Source organism: Rattus norvegicus, chromosome 1, assembly GCF_021556685.1.
Source record: "Rattus norvegicus strain SHRSP/BbbUtx chromosome 1, alternate assembly SHRSP_T2T, whole genome shotgun sequence".
Classification (NCBI taxonomy): domain Eukaryota; kingdom Metazoa; phylum Chordata; class Mammalia; order Rodentia; family Muridae; genus Rattus; species Rattus norvegicus.
This window is the reverse complement of record NC_141534.1, coordinates 185,632,501-185,655,139: the sequence shown is the minus strand read 5'-3', so window position 1 is coordinate 185,655,139 and position 22,639 is coordinate 185,632,501. Positions and strand designations below refer to the sequence as shown.

General features: G+C 45.4%; 1 protein-coding gene across 7 annotated transcripts in view; it reads left to right on the top strand.

The window, feature by feature from the left end:
- Syt17 (synaptotagmin 17) overlaps nucleotides 1–22,639 on the top strand; it is a 66,328-nt gene that overhangs the window by 19,985 nt on the left and 23,704 nt on the right. For all 7 annotated transcript variants that reach the window (XM_087610159.1, XM_087610188.1, XM_087610134.1 and 4 more), the window contains 2 exons: nucleotides 17,500–17,620; nucleotides 19,337–19,492. In XM_087610159.1, coding sequence (XP_087466285.1) covers nucleotides 17,500–17,620; nucleotides 19,337–19,492 — 277 coding nt within the window. The remainder of the gene's footprint in view (nucleotides 1–17,499; nucleotides 17,621–19,336; nucleotides 19,493–22,639) is intronic.

The window sequence follows — 22,639 nt, the reverse complement described above, 5'->3', positions numbered from 1 at the left end:
TCTATTACTACCCTGCTAGAATCTCCAATCTAGAAGTTTTCCAACCCCGGATGCTTGTGAGTTTGTGTGAGGCTCCCATGGTAACAAACATGATGTATCGAACCATTGACAACCAGTGGTTAAACTAAGCCTCTACCCAGGCACCCCTCCCTGGAAGTCAGAGAATGGGAATAATTGTATCCAATTCTCTAATTGTGGCCTTCCTGGTAGTCAGTTCCAGCCTTAAGTTGCCTAGAGGTCCCAGTGACCAAACAAGACCATTGGCATATAAAAGGCACGCTCCCCACCATGGGATTCCAAATGTCCTCAAAGCTCTGTGCCAGGATCTGGTGTAGACATCAGACATGAACTTCTTACATACAGTCAGGCTCTGCACTTGACTAGTGGGTGAACCAGTCTACTGCTGGGTAGATTTGTGTCTGAACCCTACATTCTTGCCATCATTGTCACCATCCTCATCACTTGGCTCTCTAAGAGCTGGACGGAGTCACACTTGGACCATGCCCAGTATTCATTGTCTGCCGTGGCTGTGTTTCATTTATGTACTGGATATGGCAGGTTTCTCATGAATGGGTTCCAAGTGGGTTTGGGTATGGAGCTGGGAATGGGGGCTTGAAGTCTAGACTGAGGGTGATAGAACTCAGAGTTCTAAACCGTTCCTCACACTGGCACTCCCCTAGAGTAGCCTCTGAGAGGACTATTTGTAACCTGGTGCTCAGAGCTGCACCAGAGCCCGGCTCCATGGATTCTCCACAGCATCCACTAGCGTTCTTCCTAATAGCCAAAGAGCATGTGAACACCACCTTGCTGTGGATTATCTGAAGTATAAAAGGAAGGGTCTCAAAGACGTCATGAAGGTTAGCAGAATGAAAGGTTTGCTGAGCTGGGCTAGGCAGGGAATTAGGAGACCAGGGTGAGAAGAAGAGTGTAAGGATGATGATTCATTTTTGACTGGGATGCAGGATGTTGAAGGTGATGGGGGAGGACCTCTGTAATCTGCAGGAGTCTAAAGTCCAGATCCTAAGTGATCTTATCTGAACAGTGACTTGAAACAACACTGCTTTGGCAATGAGATGGGACCTTATGCTGTGGGCACAAAGTGACTGGGGTGCAAGAGAAGAGCAACCAGTGTCCTTCATTTTCCCTCAAGGACAAACCCTCAGGCATCGAAAGGCCCCCAATAGGCTACACACCTCTGATGACTGAAAGCTCTACCTCAGATAACACCGAGGTAGGGGCCAAGCCTTTGACACATGAAGCATCAACAAACTTTCTCGTGCAAACTATGGCAACTCTTGAGTTCCTGTTTCTCCTTCCTTTCTCAGCTCAGCCTCGTTTGTGCAGGGGAGGTAGGGAAGACGAGTTCCCATAGCATTTCTCACTCTTTATGATACATGCTGTCGGCCTAGATAAGTCATTGCATAAGTAGGTCATCAGTTATGCGAGTTGTTTATAAACTAGAGATGCTGTTACAGGGTCTCTCACCTGTCTGAGTCACCGCTACATCCTGTGGTCACTCAGAAAGTGGAGGATTATTGAACACTTTCTTAGTTATTTTCTATTTCAGTGAGGAGACACCATGACTAAGACACAGGGTGGGTCCATGACCATCATGCCTGGGAGCAAGGCAGCAAACAGGCAGGCATGGTGCTGTAGCTGGGGGTTTGCATCTGATCCACAACGATGAGGCAGAGAAAGAGCTAACTGGAATGGCATGGGTTACCAAAACTCCAAAGCCCACCCCTAGTGACAAACTCCTTTCAGTAAGGACACACCTCCTGCTTCTTCCTAAACAGTTCCACCAAGCAGGGGCCAGACGTTCACACATGGGGCCAAGCATTCAAATACCCGGGGGTCAGTCTCTTCAAACCACTACAAATGCCTGCTATGAGTTTGCTGTGGGCCTGACAGGTGGTCCTTCCTCTGTGGGTATCTGTTTGCTGAGAGGTGGCACAATGTAGGGCAGAAGAAGGCTTTCTGTGCAGCAATGGAAGGAGGAAATGGTATAATAGGGCCAGTGTTCCTGATTTAGCCTCTCCCTTTGTGTCTTCCAGTCACTTCCCTGGAAGGTCCCCAAGGCCATCCTGCCTCATGGTGCTTCAGCATGAGGGGGGGACCATGTCCAATCATAAGGTTGCTTTATGACTGATGTTGTCAGTTTGATTGAATTTACTTACTGGAGATTAGTAAGGCATGCCTCAGGATGTGTCTGCCCAGAAATGATTAGACCTTGAAGGTTATGCCCTAATGAATGATTTAATCCATTGGTAGAGTCTCGATTTCAATAGACTGTTATTAAGTGGTAAAGCGGTTGAAGGTAGAGTCTGGTTAGAGGAGAAGCATCCCTGGGGCACATCCTTGAGGGTCCTATCTTCCCCTTCCATGTTCTGTCCTACTCAGCTTCCTGTTTCCTATGATGTGAGCAGAGACCTCCAAAGCCATGAGCTAAAATAAACCCTTCCTCCCTTCCGCTGGGTATATCCAGGGTTTGGTCACAGCAGTGCAGAATCTAACACATCTGCTTATCTCTTCACTGAGGTCGCTGGGTACATGGAGACTAGGCAGCACGCCTAGCCTGGGTACAGACCGGGGCTGAGCGCTCGCAGTAAGATACTCACTGACTGCCCATTTGGTACAGAATGAATCTCACTCTTTTGTGATGGAGTAGATCAGAAGTAGGTCGTCTGTGTCTGGATGGCCATCCAGTCTAAGACAGAAACTCTCAGACACCAGGATACTGACCTGCTCTCTGAGCTTTCTTGGAGGACTGAGTGTCACACACAAAGCTATAAGTAAACATTTCACTGAGCGGCATCTACAGCGGGTCTGCTGTGTGCCAGAAGCATTGGGAAGACAGAGTTACTGCTACAAATGAGCCCTGAGGAACAGAAATAAAAATTGAAGGCTGGGGCTGGGGCTGGGGCTGGGGCTGGGGCTGGGGCTGGGGCTGGGGCTGGGGCTGGGGCTGGGGCTGGGGCTGAGTGGCTGAACTGTGTCCCTAGCATAGGTGAAGGCTTGTGTTCTCTCCCCAGCACTGCTTAAACTAGACATGGTAGAGCATGTCTGTATTTCAGTACTCAGGAGGTAGGGACAAGAATAAAGATCAGAAGTTCAAGGCCATCCTCAGCTACTTGTTGAGTTTGAGACCAGCCTGGCTTACATGAAACTTCTCTAATTAATAAATAAATAAATAAATAAATAAATAAATAAATAAATAAATAAATAAATTTTTAAGAGGAAGAGGGGTAAGGAAAAGAAAAATAAAATGGAGCCTTACCCTGTACACATAGTCAAGAACCTTCATTTGGAAGTCCACCTTCGAAGGAAATAATGATTATTTATATAACTTAATCATAGGTAAGCATCTTTTTAAATGGTCAAAAAAAAGTAGACACCACAGAGGGAGTAAATGAATGCATTCACCAAGTGAAGCTGGTGGGTTTCCTTTAGACCAGAAGCTCTGCTGAAAGACATGAACACAAACTGTGAGCAGGGGAAGGTGTTTGCACTCATGTGTTGGTTTGCCCACACCATGTAATTAAACACCACACATGGGCAGCTCAAACAAAAAGGGTTAGCTGTTCCCATGATTCTGGAAGATGTTGCCTGAGCCATGTACCCTTGGCAGGAAGGGTCTGCTCTGAACTTCTCTTAGCTTTTGCTGTCCATCCTTTGCGTCCTCTGTCATCTAGGCATATATTGTCATCTGTATGTGTATTCTCTTTGTATTTAAATCCATTTCCCCTTTATAGGGATGTCAGCCATATTGGATCAGGGTCCTCCCTCCCCAGAACAGTTTCATCTTGACCAATTACCTGTCGCGACTGTTTAAAATAAGGAAGGTCTTTCTAACATGCTTGGGGGTTGAAATTGAACACAGCAAGTATGTTTGTTGTGGGGACATAACTCCAGTCACATATAACTGCCGAATGATTAGTATCTATTATATCAAAGGTCTCTTGTATATTAGTAAGAAAAGAATAATGGCCAATAGAAAAATGAGCAAAAATAAACGGACAGGATTTTTATAGCCCTGAAAAAAAACACCCATTCTCCTCAGCAGTCGGGAAAACACAAACTAAACTCCCCCGATTAGCTACTCGTCTGCTGTGGTTTGAGTATGAAATGTCCCTCACAGGCTCATGCATTGAAAATGATGCTGCTTGGGAAGGTGGAACTTTAGGAAGAGATGCCTTACTGGAAGAAATATGTCACTGGGACTGGGTCATCACTTTCTTCTTTCTTCCCTACAGCTCTGTAACCCCAATTAACCTTCCTGGAATCCCTCCCACATACCCCCTCTCAAGTTCATAGTTTCTTTTTCTTTGAGTATATCTGTTACAATCATGTAGATAAATGTATGTGCATGCATGTATACATGCACTCATGTACACACAAAATCTGCTGAGTCCATTTTGTTGGTGGCATATACATATATTTCATATATAAAACACACACACACACACACACACACACACACACACACACACACACACACACACACATGATTTCCAGGCTGACCACTTTGAGTTGGGCAAACAGTATGAGGCCTGTCCCTAAGGGAAGCTAATTATTTTCCTTCTCCCAGCATTCAATAGTTCATTGTCTAGGAGTAGGAGGAAATTTCCTCCCTTCCACATTAACATGTCCGTTGATATCATTCAGGTCTTGTTAGTACAACCATCTCGAGGGAAGAATTTCACACGGACTTCCTGGCATCCTGTCTCTTACACTCTCTTTACCCCATCTTCCCCAATGTTTCCTGAGCCATAGATACAGGAGCTGGGGTGTAAATGTAACTCCTGGGGCTGGGCTCACTAGCCCCAGGAAGCTAGCTAGGTTTCCAGGACCTGCGGTGACTTCCCTCCTGTTTGAGTGGGCCTTGGGTCCATCTAGACAGCTGTTGGTTGGCACCCACCAACAGATGGGTACCACTTATTGCACCTTTATTCGTATGTTGGCATGTTAGTAATTGTGATTCATGGCTGCTGCTGCTGCTGGGCAGACTATTTAATCGCTCCCTTCCTTGGCAGCTTCTATACCGTCTTCTGGAGCCATGGAAGCTAAACCATACGAAAGAGTTTAGGTCAGACCCAGCTCCAATCATCTGAGTCCTGTGTCCGAAGTGTGTGGTATTGTCAGCAGGAGGAGCCCATCCTCAACCCTTTAGAAGCAACCAAGGGCTACTCTGATGACCTCTGTTTTTGTTTGGATTTTCCTAAACAACCCTTCAAAAGATTGTTTCCTACTTGTGTCTGATATTAGGGTTTTAGTATTACTAGTTTTGTTAGACTATGGTTCTTGTGGGGAGCACTGTCAGCTCAAATGGCTTAATTTCCTTAATAAGTATGTGTGTGTAAATATCTATATAACATATATCTTGATGTATATATTTATATATACATACACACCAACTGTATGTATAACTTTAGGTAAATGTAAAATAATGTGATTCTGTGAGTCTTTATCAAATGACCTCCTCAGTGTGTTTGTCCATCCTTTTCCTTCTGTACTGACCTCCCTTCCTTTTTCCCCAGTTGGAGCCCACTCCCATTACTCCATTTCTCCAGGGTTTGCAGTATGACCATTGATCATGCTTCTGTTGCTGGAACTGACCAGCAACTGTGACCCCTTGGAACTGTAAGCCAGAATTAACCCCTTTCGTTCTGAAGTTGCTTTGGGCAGATATTTTATCACAGCCATGAGTAAATTAACTAAGACATCACTAGACAAGAATGATGAAAGGCTTGACTGTGGCAGACAGATGCAACCCACTGTATCATCACCCACGCTGTGGGTGCGGAGAGGACCTTGGACTTAGAAAGCCAGAAGTCAATGGCTCTGAACAAAGAGGACAGACAGTAATCCTTTCCTGGGCATGATTTTGCTTTCCATGGTCTCACCACAGTGAAGCATGATCTAAAGATGTAAATGGGAAATCTGTGAAATGATTCATAAGTTTTAAACAACTTATTACAGTGCCTTATTCTGATTCTTCCTATATTATTAATATGCCTGACCTATAGTAAATTTAGTTTTACTGTAGGCAAACACGAATAGAGAAGTCATGGAGTGTAGAGACTTCATTACTATCTGTGCTTTCAGACACCCACTGAAAGCTGAACCACATCAATAAGTGATAAAGGGGACTAGTGCCCATTAAATTGACACCTGACCGGATAATTCTGCACATTTTTTTGCCATTAAGAAAAAATACTTAACAGACGTGTCTTTAGGGAAGAGGCTTTCTTTGGTTCACAGTTCAGATGTGAAGATGTCAGAGGCAGTGTGGTGGATACAGCATCTTGATCCACAGAGGCGAATGCTTGGGGCTGGCTACATCACTCCTCATCCTAGCAGCAGAAGCAGATTAAAAAACCTTCAAGACCTGCCCCACTGAACTGCTTCCACCAGCCAGTCCCCATGTCCCAAAGGTTCCAAGTCTCTCCAAACAGCACTGGCAGCTGGGGACCAATATGCAAACCCAGGAGCCTGTGGAGGATGCTTCATATTCAAACCATGACAAGAGTCCACTGGAGAATGTCAACAGCTGTATGTTAAGAGTCACCATGACCTTGAATCTGTTTGTTCAAGCATTAACACCCTTTCTAGTCCCTGCCCCCTCCTCCCCCAGCTCAGATTCAAATCTTGTCTGCTGGGGGCCAGGAAGTTAACTCACCCCTTCAGCAACCAATCATCCAATTCATATTGATTGTTAAAAAAAGATCTTAGTGTTTCTTGAGCCAATGATCCTACCTTAGGGTTTATGAGAAGGATATAATCTAAAAGAACATTCCTAAGTGTTCCACTGGGGTCACTACAAATAGCTGGAAGGGGCTGGGGGCTAGGAAGATTTTTCAGCTGCATAAACGTGAACAGATCCCCAGCACCATGTAAATGCCCAGTGGGTATGGCAGTATACGTGTAATTGCAGTGCACAGACACTAGAGAGAGTGGGTTCCCTCGAGCACGCCAGCTAGGGAGACTAGTTGTACTGTGAGCTATGGGTTTTACTGAGTGATCACGTTTCACTGAATATGGTGGAGAGGAATTGAGGAAGATTCCCTATGTCAGCCTCTGGCCAACACACATATACACAAATGTGCACACATGTGAACACACACATGCACATACTACACACAACTTAGGTATCTATCAATAGGAAAATAGTTATAATCCAGTGTAGAATACAAGATAACACTTATAGCTGATGCCCGGCTAGGTCATTATGGGGGAAATGTATGTGTTTAAGGTTTTCTACAAGGAAATTTTGGAATCGGCTTGTGTCCTCAGCAGGACACAAGCTATGTAAATACAGGCAACTGCATGGACAGAAAAGTGAGAGGAGACAAGGACATACTGATCAAGTGTGTGAAATGCTGTATTTTGTAAATACTAAAATGTGTTTTTCTGGAAAATGGATTTTGCTAAAAAAAAAAAGTTTTCTTTAGAAAGGGTTGTTTGTACAGTAAATTAGGAAACAAAAGACATCTCCCAGGTGGTCAGGATAAAGGCAGAGGGGACCCATAGGGCAGCTGTGTTTGTGCCTCATTAAAAGCTGAATGCACACTTGTGAAGCTTTCTGTGAGGTGAGCAGGAGCACTTCAAAGGAAGCCTGTAAGGAGAGAACCTGGCTCTTGTTTTCCTCAGAAAATGTCCTTTGTCCCAGATGGTTTTCTTTGGTTTCCTTTTTATTGATTAGAGCTTGACTGCATTCAAAAGCTGCAGAAGAGAATTTGAGTTTTCATTTTCTCTCTCTCTCTCTCTTTCTTTCTTTCTTTCTTTCTTTCTTTCTTTCTTTCTTTCTTTCTTTCTTCTCTCTTTCCCCTCCCTTCCCCTCCCCTCTCCTCTCCTCTCCTTTCCTTCCCTATCTTTTTCTTTTTCTTTTTGCCTGGGTGGAGAGCTATGGCATTTGCAGGAGCAGGCTGCTGGGAGAGCTGGCAGGGGGCCTCTGGATTCATCTGAGTAATTTACAGACTGTCTATTTTGGGTCTCCGAGCCCACCCCACGTGGTGCTACTCAATTAAGCTCATCAGACTTTTATCAAAAAGGAAATGAGGCTTGTTTATTTGTGACATGTCCTCAAAAGGGAAAAGACAGAAATGAATTCTTCCACCCAGTTGCTCCTCCCACTCAGGTTGCCCCGCCCAACCGGTTGCTCCTCCCACCTTAGCTTCCAGTCGCCTGAGGCTATGACTTGGGGGATCATGATGTGACAGTGGTTCTGTCTCCATTTGGGGCACTGCGTAGCTTGGTCTCAGGATCACTCAGACTGGAGTAGTGTGAGGTGCATGAGTACCACTTGACTTAGAGTGCAGTCACATTCCCACAGAGCCACCGTGAATTAAAAATACTGAAAGCTGAAAGCATGCTGTAGCCTGCATCTTCATTAACTCCGTGTGGTGAAGGCTTGAGCCACAGTCAGTGCTACAGCAAGGCGATGGGGCCTTTAAGTGGGACATAGCAGAAGGTCTTTAGGTCACCGGAGATGTGCCGTTAAAGGGGCCCAGGACCTGTTCTCCTCTTTAGCATTCTAGCTGTTCTGTGGTCCAGAGGAGGACCTATGGCAGGTCTTTGGTAGGCCTGCTTTGGGTACCAAATGAGTGCGTTGGAAAGTGCACGGACAGCATAAGAGCAGCAAGAGGAGATGAGCAGAATAACAAGTGAGATGGAAAATGCGTTGGTAACGTGCTGCTGTTCAGGCTCGCCGAGAAGCTGGCTCTGGAAGCAGGAACCGCCCCTCAAGCCATCAAGCCAGGTGTTTACAACTGACAGAGATGCCTAAGAGAACAAACAATGCCATACCATCTGGGATCACAAACATCTGATGGAAATACAGCAGGGAAGAAGTGGCCACCTCGGCTCTCAACCCAGTCCCTCTGGGGTCCAGCTTCCGGCTTCCACTTCCCACTGTATGCATTGTTATACTGTGCAATGAACCACAGTGACTTCCGCTGAAGACGGAATACTGTCTCCTGATTCTCAAGGACACAGTGCTGTTAGCCCCCTTAACTGCTTGCTATTCTCTCACTCTTACACAATTAGGGGGGCTCTGCCACCAAGACAGGGATATTTGGAGGACACTTGAGACCAATGGGATTGGGTCTGAAATGGGAGGAGGTGCCTGCTCCCAGAGCAGCTTCTCAGTGAGCTAGAACAGTAAAGGACAATTCACCAATACACATTTCCTATCTCACCAACCTCGATGTAAGTGGTTTTGGTCCACCATGAACTCCCACTCTGATATGAAGCCTCACACAGGCCCAGAGCAAAGGGGACAGCTTGCGGTGGATTAAAACCCCCACAAACCCTTTCTCTTTATAAGTTGAGAGTCTCAGGCATTTAGTGAGAATGACAGAAATGGCATCTAACCTTCCAAACATCACGGTTTAGTAGAACAGCACGCTTGTGGACTGGTGTCTTCCCTTGTCCTTGCATGAGTGGTGGAAGCTATGTCTACTGCTCACAACACTGCAAGAGAAACTACAGATGCATGTCCCGCCTCCCAGCTCAGGCAATGATCAAAACACTAAACTCAAAGACAATATGGAAAAAAGAAATGCCAAGTTGAGTCTGGAAGTCAGGGATTGTCTGTATCAGTGTGCCACACGTGTCCCAAGGTGGCTGTGAATGTGGCCTGACACATTTGTAAATGATTATGTCATATTTCAAAAGAGTGGACTCTCCCATTCTATATAGGGGTAGACAGATGGGCATTGTGATGGCCTTTATGGAGAACACGAAGACATCTGTTAAGGACAGAGCGCCACAAAGAATATAAATAAGGTTTCATGATGGGGGGGGCAGTCTGTTTCTAATTCAATGAAAAGCTTAGATAAGAAGGTGGCATTTGAGATTTCCCTGGAAACTGCAGGACTCCTGCACCAACCATCACCTCATATTTTTTCCTTTGTTTATTCTGTGTCTCTCTGTCCGTGTGTGTATCTCTCTTGCTGTGTTATCTCTTTGTCTCTCTATGCATATCTCTCTGTGTGTATGAGTGTGTCAGGTATGTATGTGAATGTGTCTGTGTGAATGAATGCACATGGATGCCTGAGGAGGACACCTAGTATCTTGTTCTGCTCGTCTACTCTTGGCCTCATTCCTTTGAGACAGGTTCTCTCACTGAATGTGAAGTTAGGCTAGTGGCCAACAAGCCCCAGTGATTCATATATTCTCTCTCTCTCTCTCTCTCTCTCTCTCTCTCTCTCTCTCTCTCGTCACACACACACACTCACACACACACACACAGTACTGGAGTTATAGGTAGGTACATGGCTATGCCCATCTTTTTCTACATGGATGCATGGATGCTGGGGTTTTGAACTCAGGTCCTCATGCGTGGGCAGCATACACTTTCACTCATCTCCCCGGGCCCCAGTTTTCTAGTTTCTCAATAATTCCTTATTATGAAATATATTTTACCCCCAAAAATACATCTGTCTTATTTGAAATAGAGATGGGGGTCCTACCTGCTTCTACAGGGATCCCAAGCACACCCCTATTCTGCCTAAATGGGAAGATGCCCTTATCTTCCCCATTTACCAACCCAAAAGGAACATGAAATTAATTGCCTGGGGTGGGACTATTTATAAAGGAGAGTCATAATTTACTTTTTTCAAACTCTAAACTATTAGCTACCTCAGATACTTTATTATTAATAACAAGTTACTTGGAACTTCGTGCTATGAAGAGGAGGGATTCAGGATCTAGGCAAGAAAGGACAACGGGGTTCAAGCAAAGGCTCCTGGTTCTTTTCATCTGCTGGGCACCAACGTCCAGCAATATTTCTCTGCAACAAGATAAGTTGGACAAAATCCTACTTACATTTCAGGTCATGTCCCCAGTGCCTCCTTCTCCATGAAGCCTTGGTAACCACAGCCAGCTGTGGGTGGGTCAAACTTGAGGCTCTCTAGTATGCCAAAGGCCTTTGATGTCTAAAGTTCACTGGCGTTGGTGCCATCAGTGGTGAAACAACCACCATGTCTACCTAGTTCCAGAACATTCCTTCACTCAGACAAGGCTCTATATCCATGAAATGACCACCCTGCATTCCCCGTCTTCTCAGATCCTGGAAAACACTACTATGATCTCTCTTGCTGGGTCATTTCTCTTGTTGCTATGACAAAATGCCTACAAAGAGAAACTTAAGGAAGGAAGGAAGTTGGCTCATTTGAGCTTTCAGGCAGCCATGGTGGAAAAGCCATGGTGGCAGGAGAGAAAGGTGCATCTGCTTTCAGGGAACAGAGAAATGAAAGCTGGTCCTCAGCTTGATCTCCTTTTCCCTTTTCATTCTGTCTGGGACCCCAGTCCATTGGGCCCCACATTCAGGGTGCTTCTTCCCTCTTCAATTAAGCCTCTCTGGAAACATCCCCTCAGACACACAAGGCATATAAAACCACCTAAGAGTGATTCAACTCAGTCAAGTGGACCATCAAGGTTAACCACCACAGAGTGTCCATTTCCTCTCCTGGGTCCTTTATTAATGGGATTGTACAGCACATGCTCCTTTGTGTCAAGCATGTTTTCCAGGTTCATCTGTAGCATGTGTCAGCAATTCATTCCTTCATTTAAATATTTTCAGTGTGTGTGTGTGTGTGTGTGTGTGTGTGAGCGAGCGAGCGAGCGAGAGAGAGAGAGAGAGAGAGAGAGAGAGAGAGAGAGAGCGAGCATGTGTGTACTCACGTGCATGCGTATAAGTACCACAGCATGTTTGGAGGTTGGAGGACAACTTTTCAGGAGTTGGTTCTTTCCTCCCATCGTGGGTTCCAGGGATATGACTCAGGTCCTCGGGCTTGCTGTTCTTAACAAAATCTCAAACATTTGGTTTTACCAATAAAGACTCGGGAGCCAAACGCTGGGATGAAAGCCTGCTAGCTGAGAGGCAGAGAAAGCACCCACTGACCCTCCTCCTCCGCAAACATCCCAAAGGAACCTCTCCTTCTCCACAGTCTCAAAACCCTTCAAACTGAATGTCCCTCCCTTCTCACTCTATCTGTCCTCCTGACGTCCTCTTATTCTCTGTTTTTCCCCCATGTTCACTCCCTCTCAATTGGTTGCTTGCCCCGGCTCTTGACCTTTGGTTGTGGTTTCCTTTATTTGATCCTTTTAGGATAAACAGAAAGCCCTTTGATTAAAGGTGTGTGCTAGGGCTGAGACACATCACAACTAGAAACAGGTTTTTCTAGTAAACAATACAATCTCGGGTTTCACATGTGATCAACTATCCTGCAACGCAGGCTTTCATGGAACGTGCCTTTACCCACTAAGCATGCTGCCCACCCCCATTCCTTCTTCTGACTGAAGAACATATACCACAGGGCTTACAGATGGACACTGGGCTGCCGTGCACAGTGCTGCCATGAACACCTGGCGCAGTTTCGTTGGGTTCTCTCTTGGTTTGGCTTGGTTTGGTTTTTCTGAGACAGGGTCCAAGTTGGTCTTGAACTCATGAACCTCCCACCTCCGCCTCCCAGATGCTGAGGTTCCCACACCTCAAGCCTGACTCATGGATAAGTTTTTGTGTGAATATCTATTTTTCTCTAGTAGCTGAATTGCTGGATCCATGATGACTGTGTGTCAAATTTTGTGTGTATGGGTACAATGTTGTATCTGTGTGTGTGTGTGTGTGTGTGTGTGTGTGTGTGTGTGCGTGTGTGTGTGTGTTATGTGTGCATGTGTGTGTGTTATGTGTGCATGTGTGTGTGTGTTATGTGTGCATGTGTGTGGTGTGTATGCACATACATATGGACTTCAGATGTCAATGCTAGGGGTGTCCCTCAGTCACTTGCCACCTGATGTTATGAAACAAAGTCTCTCTGAACCTGGGGCTCACGAATTGGTTGGGCTAGCTAACCAGCAAGTTCTAGGAACCCACCCACCAGTCTCTGCCTCCTGGCACTGGGATTACAGTGCTGTCCGCTGTGTGTTACATGGATTCTAGGGAGCCTTATGCTTGCCTCTGGAGATCAGATGACAACTTGCAGGCGTTGGCTATCTCTGCCTTGTGGTGTTCCGGCATGGCGGCGGAACAATCTTGCCCCTGTATATTCATCTGTTTGCCTTGGTGATAACCATGCTGGTAGAATGCAGCCCCTGGTTCTCTGATTTGTTTTTTGCCTCTGCCCACCCGATAGACTGTGTGTGGCTTGCTAAATGTCTATGGCTGCACCTTCATGGCCAAGGTCACGCAAGACTAAATGCAGGAGCTCAGCTTGCATCCCACCAGTCTCATTCAGAATCTGAACTGCATGGTTAGGATGGCCTCGCTCATTTGTGAAGGGGGAGCCTCTAGAAGGACAGAATGGCAGCTGTCCAAGGCATGGAGCCTGGCCTGCGGTGATGTCTCACAGGCAGTTTGCTGTGGTGGTCACGACGGTGACACCTTCTGGGCTGAGGATCCAGGAACTGTTCAATGAACCATCAAGGCCTCTGCTATTGTTCAGTCAGCCTTCTCTTTAGTTTTCACTGACTCCTCAGGCTACAGATTGATCAGTCCCGTGATGAGCCAGAAGAGGAGCGGCTGGATCAATGTGCGTGTTTCCCTGGGAGGATAAGAGTGAATATGGTGGTGTTGATGTGGGGCGGACGAGGGAGGGAGAGGGAAAGCAAGCGTGAAGCCTACAGTAACAAGAGCACAAAAAACTTGGCTTTATTTAAGACAAGAAAAAGCTGGAAAGGGGATGAGTCCATGCAGCTGCCTCAGGGAATTCAGTCAGTGGTCCAAGTAGACAGCAGCCCTATCTATCTGCCCTTGAAGATGGCAGAAAGGGCTCAAGAGGTCCCTGGGTACTGAGAGCTCAGGTAATGGCCTCCTGCCCTCGTTCACTTTTGAGAATGGCCAAAGCAGGCTCCCACTGGGGCAGCTAAGCAGCTTGTCATGGCTCCCATGATGTCTCTAGAATCCAGCCCCAACCCCAGCCATCTTACCTTTCATTCTGTTCTTTAAACACTTCAAGTTTATTCCATTGTGTTTAGGCAGGCTGACTGAGTGAGCTATTAACCCCTCCTGTCACCATCCCCCAGCTCCACATATAAAGCATCACAAGACAAGAAGCTTGCAGATATTAGGAGAAGGAAGGAGGTATGGTCCCAGATTATAAGACTGGGAGGGGAAGCTCTTGAGGACCTGATGCTTCCCCTGGCCTGGGCATCTATGGAATCTCAGCCTCACTGGAACACAGGCATACCTGCAGGGTCAGATGCTAAGGATGCTGTGCCTTCTGCCTCAGAGGACCAGCAGGAGGCCACTAGCAACTACCTTAAGTCCCTGAACTGTTCTTATGACCCAGAGGGCCAAGTCAACTTTCCTATCCTGAAAGTCTTACCCTCCACACCAAGGTAGGAAAAACCTGGAAGGGCAAAGGCAACCAGGTGGGACATAATGGCAAGGCTGGGTCTCACTGAAAGGGTAGTATGAGGTGTTCAAATGACACTTTTTTTTCTAGTCCTGAGGTGGAACCCTTATGGTTGCTAGGCAAGTGCTCTATTACTGAACTACATACATCTCCAGCCCCATCAGAGACAGTGTGTGTGTGTGTGTGTGTGTGTGTGTGTGTGTGTGTGTGTGTGTGTGTGTACATATATGTGAGTATACATGTTTGTGTGGGTATGCACATATTTATAGGTATGTACATATTTGTGTATGTGTACATACTTGTCTGGGTGTATACATGTTTGTAAGTGTATGTCTGTGGGTGTGTACATGCTTGTGTGTATATATATATGTGGATATTATATGTTTGTGGATATACATGTTTGTACGTGGCTTGTGTGGCAGATACTTTCCCAACAGAACCATCTTCCCAGCTCCCAAACGATACTTCAAAGCACAGTAAGTCAGGCTTCAGTCAGGACCATCATGATGGCATGAGACACAGCCATGAGACTTTGTAGGGGGCAGAGATTAGGCTCAATCCTCATCCAGGATCAATAATGGAATTCTTACTGAGGGTTGCCTCCAAGGGAAGAGGGATTCTGTCTAAGTCAACCTTGCTAGTGATGATCCAAGTGACTAGACACCTTCCTTGGGATGGTGGAAGAGAGGAGCCTGACCCAACGGTAAGGATGTCAGATATTAACAGCAGGGGTTTGGGGCCACCAAGGGCTCGGTATAAGGGTGTCTCCCCAACTACTAAATAAAAAAAATAAAATAAATAGAAAGTAATGGAGGAGCAGGGCCTTTGGCTAAAACTAACTTTTCACAAGTAAGTACACAGATGGGCCCAGGACTAAAGTCTCTCCAAGCAAAGAATCTTCATTGGTTGCCAAGTGGGAACATGGGCCCAGCACTGGCAGACCTTCCTGTTTTTCACACAAAGCAAGAAATTCCTTTTATTTTAATGTGATGTAGCTTGGTCTTTAAAAATACATAATTACTACTGTTTCAATGTGATGTAAGCCAAACAAAACACACAGGCTACAAGTTTGAAACCTGTAGTTAGCTATGGGGTTGTTTCTTGTTTATAGATTAACTTGATCCATATAGAAATCTGGTTTTGTTGTTTTCTGTTTGAGACAGGGTTTTATTTAGCTCTGGCTGGCCCTGAACTTCCTATGTAGGTCAGCTTGATCTCAAACTCATCCAGATTTGCCTGCCTCTGCCTCTCAAATACTGTGATTAAAAACATGCACCACCATGCTCAGGCCATATATGAATCACTTGGCTTGAGTCTTCATCTGCTAACAATGTGATACATGTTTTAGACACATCATTTGCCATCAGTTTATTGAAAGGAGTAGAGAACATGGATGGATGGATGGATGGATGAATGGATGGATGGATGGATGGTTGGATGGATAGATGGACAGGAGAATGGATGGATGGATGGATGGATGGATGGATGGATGGATGGATACATGCATAGATGGATTATGGGAGGATGGGTGGATGATGGATGGATGGAAGAGTGGGTGGGTGGATGGATGGGTGGGTGAATGCATGCATGGATAGATGGATGAAACATCTTTTGGGACACATTCTGAAGTATTACTAATAAAATAGTGTATGTCTAGGAGGTACTTTAGAATCATACATGAAGTTGAAGGAAGATGTCAAATCTAGATTGATCATAAGGCAATCTGTGAGTCTACACGATGGTGTGTGTGTGTATGTATGTGAGAGAGAGAGCGAGAGAGCGAGAGAGCGAGAGAGCGAGAGAGCGAGAGAGAGAGAGAGAGAGGCCTCCTTAGACGTTTTTGACTTTGGATACACCTGGGGGTTGTTAGTGCCCTAGGAGTGTTTATTTTAATGTCCTGATCACCTAGAGATGCTTTTTTACATAGATAAAGTTATATCCCACTTGGGACTTTGTTGAAAATATTCAGGTAATTTTTTTATATGTAGAGGTAAGTACAAGTAAAACACCATTTGGTGAAAGTTTATAACCGATAAGTGGCTGACAATTCTTTTCACAATTTTTAAAAAACGAAAGACATGAAAATGAAGGCTTTGTTTTCTAGGCAACATGGAGCCACCCATCTTGGTATTTATGCAGATTTTCTATAAGTATGGTAGCCCTGACTTGGAGGGAGAGGTAATGTACTGAGCTTGGTTGTAGTAAGGGTGTGGACTCTGATGTTAGCCACAGGTTAAGAACAGTATCTTACCCAGGCAGCACTCTGCTGATGAAATAGTCTGGGATCATTTCTCTTGTCCCAACTACAACTTTCCAGTTGTGTGACTTTGGACAGGGTCTCGTTTTCATCACCTATTAAATGAAGCAAACATTATTGACTCTTGGACTCACCATGAGGATTAAATTAGTTGTTATATGTATAGCACTTGGCAGTCACTTCCATTGTTGTGATGCTGGTCGTTGCTGTTAGAGGTTCTAAGAGAAGAAAACAGTTTCCAAGATAGGCAAGAACATAGTTGGATTCAGAAGCTAAAAAAAAAATAGTCAAACATGGTTTAGTTGGTGAAAAATTTATACTCCTGATGATTCAAGTTCAATCCCCAGAACCTCCATAAAAACTCTGGGCATGGTAGCACATGCTTATAATCTCAACATTGGGAAGGCAGAGGTAGGAGGATCCCGGAGGCTCACTGGCCAGCCAGCCTAGCCTAGCCTAGTTTATGAGTTCAAGACCCATAAGAAATACTGTCTCAAATGAGGTGGATGGTGTTCAAAACGACAACACCCAAGTTTGTCTGTCCTCTTGTCTCCACACAAACTCACACACATGTGCACATAAAAGTGTCCTCCCGTGTGCATACATGCATGCATACATACATACATACATACATACATACATACATACATACATAGAGACAGAAAGAGGGAGAGAGAGAGAGAGAGAGAGAGAGAGAGAGAGAGAGAGGGAGAGGGAGAGAGAGAGAGATGCAAAAGAAAAAGTAAAAGAAAAGGGCACCTGCTGTTTACTGATCTGCTCTGCTCTCGGGCACTTGTTCATGGGTTTGGGGAACCAGTTTCCTGGACCATGGACCACGGGAGGAAAGGGGAGAAAGCCGGCTTCTGATGGTGTTCTTCCCTCCAGAATGAAGTGGAGCTGGGAGAGCTGCTGCTTTCTCTAAACTATCTCCCAAGTGCTGGCAGACTGAATGTGGACATCATTCGAGCCAAGCAACTCCTGCAGACAGATGTGAGCCAGGGTTCAGGTACAGTATAATCCCCTTATCCACTAAGACTCTAAGGGGCCCTCTGTTGTGTGAGAGATCTGGGTTGTGTTGTGTTGTGTCCTGGATGCTGTTGCTAAGGAAACACAAGGGTGGACAGCATCTAGAACTACAATACTAGTTCAAAAAGAAAAATAAATTATTTGCTATATCTTATATACCTGTTCCAACAGGTCAGTGATGGGAATCTCGGGAACCCTATCACACATGTAGCCAGTTGTGATTACTTCTGAAACTGTCTTTGGATTTCCTAAGAACAGGTCTCCTCCTCACCCCACCACATACTATGCCTGTAATGCAGATTCCACACTCTAGGTGGCGGTAGTGCACAAGTGATCAGATCAACAAGCAGAGTAGGCCCAGCCTGAGGGGTTTTATTTTTACAGCTCATCTCCTGTGTACCATAAATCTTTATAAATCCTAGTTCTGAAAGAGCTACTATGTTGTCTACTTTCTGTTAAAAACCATTTCAAACACTTAACAAAAAGCTGATTCTGTTCCATATGTATGTCGCTTCTTCTACGACAGTAAAGGGTGCTCAGTAGTGGAAATGCTGTCTTCTCCAGATCCAATAGCCAAAGGAAGTTGTTTGCAATGAGATGACAGTCGAATCTAGAATGCACCTTGTGTTCTCAGAAGCCACACTACACAATAGAGGCTTCACGAAAGCTGGAGGAAGAACCGCTACAGTAGAGAGTCAGGATGCTGAAGTGAGAAAGGGCAACCCACGGACTGCCATAGTGTCTTTGTGCTGCTTGTGATCTTGGAGAAATTACTTAACCAAACTCTTCATCTCTATAGTTGTACAATGACAGCATTTATCTCACCGGATTGCTTAAATAAATATTAAATTCAACCTGCACAAATCGCTCTAAACTATAAAATGGCCAGAGCATGGTGTTTCTAATTCTGCCTTCACTCTCCTAATCCCACTGTCCTGTAAATGGCTCCTGCTTCTGGATTGCCTTCACCAGCTAGATCTGAAGAATTCCTCTTTATCTCTAAATCTACAACTTTCCCATTTCTAAAATGAGCACGGTGCCTAAATTATGGGAGAAGTTGGCTAGATGTGGGAACGATGGTCTGACAGAACAGCTGGACCATGGGGAATGATTACATGAAACTATTGATGGATTAAGACCTAGATTAATAAATGGATGAGTGGTGAGATGAATAAATGAATCAGTGGGTAGACGGGTAGAAAAATAAAAAAGAATTCAGGAGTAGAGCCCTTGCCCAGTGTACAGGAGGCCCCAGGCTCCATCCTCAGCAGTGAAGATACAGAGAGATGGGGAGGGGTAGGTGGTTACTCTGTTACATAGATAACCACTTGGATGGATGGATGGATGGATGGATGGATGGATGGATGGATGGATGGATGATGGGTGGGTGATGGGTGGATGTGGATAGATGGATGGATGATGGAGGAGGGATAATGATGGGTAGATGGATGATAGATGGATTAAAGCTTAGTTAATGTTGTATGGAGTATATTAGTGACTTAATAAGTAGATAGGAAACAGATGGACAAAAGAGTGGATGAGTAATTGTATAGATGGATGGAGGGATAATGATAGATGGATAGATGGATGGGAGAACTGGAGAATGACAGGGTGGCCAGGGAGTTGAAGAGATGAGGGATGGCTAGATTACACTTTATCATCTCCAGTAGTCTATAATGTTGTGTCCAATCCCCAGACCCATTTGTGAAAATCCAGCTGGTACACGGACTCAAGCTTGTGAAAACTAAGAAGACATCATTCTTACGAGGCACAATCGATCCTTTCTACAATGAATCCTTCAGCTTCAAAGTTCCCCAGGAAGAACTAGAAAACGCCAGCCTAGTATTCACAGGTAAGGTAACATTATAAACGCTAAGGAAGCCCTGGTGAGGCATGTTCAACTTGTTCCATGAAAATGGAAGGCATCTAGAGAGCGTTATGTCTGAAAACTTGGTGTCTGATGGTCGACTACCTAGATTTGAACCCACTTCCTATCTATAAACTTGGACAAGACCCATAGAGCCTAGAACACAACTGGTACATAATTATTAAGCTAGACTCCTTGAAACTATCACAGAACGAGGGCTTTGGCAAGTTACCAGCTTCCCTTGGTCTCAGTTTCCTTATCTGCAAAATATGGATAATGGTTAAACATTTACTGTAGATGAAGAGTAAATGAGTTATGGCCTTCGAATAACATCTGATGCATACCACACCATCTTTGAAGATGATGATGGTGATGGTGGTGGTCCTGGTATTGGAGATGATGGTGGTGTCGATGATTCAAGTTGCTGGGTTTAATGTAAGTATAGAAAAAAACAGACCCCTTAACACAGAAAGGACGGTTGTAAAAGGCATTTGGAGGATATAAAATTTAAGTACAGGGATCACATGCCACTCTCTGGTTGTATATAATCTACTTTTCTGGGGCATAATTGTGTTTAATTTTAGGGGTTACCAGTTATCTGTTACTATATAACAAATCACTCTAAATTGTAATAGCATAAACAAATCATCAAATAGGTATCATCTCATAGTTCTATAGAGCCTGGGCATGGAGCTGGGCTTGGAGCTTGGTCTCTAGAGAGCTTGCCTGGCATGTACGAAGCTCCAGATTCAACCCCAATACCACATAAGTCAGGTGTGTGGTGCTCACCGTAATCCTAGCACTCCCGAGGATTAGAAGTTCAAGGTCAGCCTAAGCTATAGTCCACTGCATGTGCTATATGAGATCTTGTCTTAAAAACAAAAGAAATGAAAAACAGACTCCGGCAGAGCTCTGCTGTGCTGTGTAGTTCTGACTGATCTGATGTCCCTCTCTGGAGTCCTGCTCTGGGGCTGTCAGAAACTCTCCTTAGTAGAGATAGTAGATAGTCTAACTCCTTGTCTCTAGGTCTTTCATGAACGCTTGCCATAACCCAAATCTATATGCAATACTGAAGAGATGGCTCAGAGGGTATGAGTACTCACTGCAATAGCTTGAGGACCTTGGTTCAAATCCCCAGAACTCCTGTAGAGACCAAGCATAGCTGCATGAGCTTGTAACCTCAGCACTGAGGGCTCTTGACAGTGACTGTCATATTCTCAAGGGAGTAAGAACACAGCTGACACCGACCCTCTTCCTCTGGCTGTCACATACACATGTTCCAGTGCACACACACACGCACACACACACACACACACGCACACACACACACACACACACGCACACACACACACACACGCGCACACACACACAGAGCACCCCATCTCTTGGGTGATTTGGGCTTTTAGTTGGAAAGCATTGTCAAAGCCCCATCAGACAAGGCCTGTTTTCTCTCTCTTTTTAATTGTGTGTGTGTGTATGTGTGTGTGTGTGTGTGTGTGTGTGTGTGTGTGTATGTGTGTGTGTATGTGTGTGTGTGTGTTTTGTACATTTGCATAACATGGTTTTGCAAAGGGCAGTTTGTTGGTAGACATTCTCCTCTCCTTCCCACATAGAAGACCTGAGGGTCAAATTGAAGTTGTCAGGTTCGGCAACCAGAGACTGGAGCAGAGTACTGGGTCTAGACATCGCAGCAGGACCTCACCACTGTGTTGGTGCCTGGGTTTCAGTCAGCCACAGTCAAATGAAGTACAAAAATACTCAACGGAAAATCCCACAGTCCACAGCCACACACCCTGGAGGGCGGTGTCCAGATGTGAGTGGCGGTGTTTATTACTGGTCACTGCTCATCCCTTACTCTGCTGTGTTCATAAGTTAAGCTGTGTCGTGAGCATGGACAGGAAATTGCATACAGGGCTGGTACTGTGAACTGTTGGGTACACCCACAGAACCTCTCACACTGACTGTCTCTGACAGATGAAGGAGGACCACTGTATACACATTACAAAGAACCCCAGATATTTCTAAGGCCGAGACACAGCCATGAGTGGGAACCACAGCTGGCTGGCATTTTACCTCAAGGGCTCGGACTAGAGTAGTAGCAGAAATGTGGAAGAGTGATTTGGATCTAGGCAAAGCCACAACCTCCCTGTGCAGCTCCACAAAGCTCTGACTTGGCTTTATTTGCTGGCTGAGTGACAGCCATGCACTGTTACCTCCAGGCCAAGGATCTGAATTCTAGCCAGGCCCTGTGTTTTCAAACACGTCTCAGGTAAAGTCAGGTTGATCTGCAATTTAAGCATTTGCTGAGACTCCCTGGGGAAACCTGTAATTAGCCTGGGGGCTGGGCACTCTAAACAATTCCGTTCTCCAGTAGGAGGAGGAAGCTTCTGCCACGCAGTCAGGTGATTTTTACAGCTGAGGTTTAAACGGAAATAAAGAAAAGGGAGGATGACTGATTTCCCAACTTCATAACATATGGTTCAGGACCTTTCTGGAAAATCCATGAAGGTCCTCCATGAGCAGAGGGGAACATGAGTTGGCCACTGATGTGCTTGGGAGGGGGAAGGAAGGAGGGGCCCTGTAGAGATGGACAAAGGGGAGGGAGAGGGCCGGTATGCTGGTTAGTCTTTTTGTCAACCTGACACAGCTAGGATCGTCTTGGAAAAGGAATCTCAACTGAAAAGGTGTACCTGCTAGATTGGCCTATAGGCAAGTCGGTGGAGCATTTTCTTGTTTAATGATTGGCAGGAGAGGTCCCAACCCAGTGGTGCTACCCCTGGGCAGGTGGTCCCAGGGTACATAAGAAAGCAGGCTGAGCAAGTTATGGGGAGCAAGCCATGCAGCAGCACCCCTTTATGGCCTCTGCATCAGCTCCTGGCTCCTGGGACTTACTGTGATGCTGGAGTGTAAGCCAAATAAACCCTTTCTGCCCCAGATTGCTTTTGGTCAGGGTGTTTATCACAGCACTAGAAAGCAAATGGCAACTGTGTGTAAGGAGGGAGAGGAAGGGAGGAAGGGGAAGCTGGGAGAGGGGGAGGAAGGGGATGGGAGGCAGAAAGAAGAGGGAAGGGAGGGAGGAGAGAATCCACACCAGATTCTTTCCACATTTGGAAATAGAACTCTATTACTGTC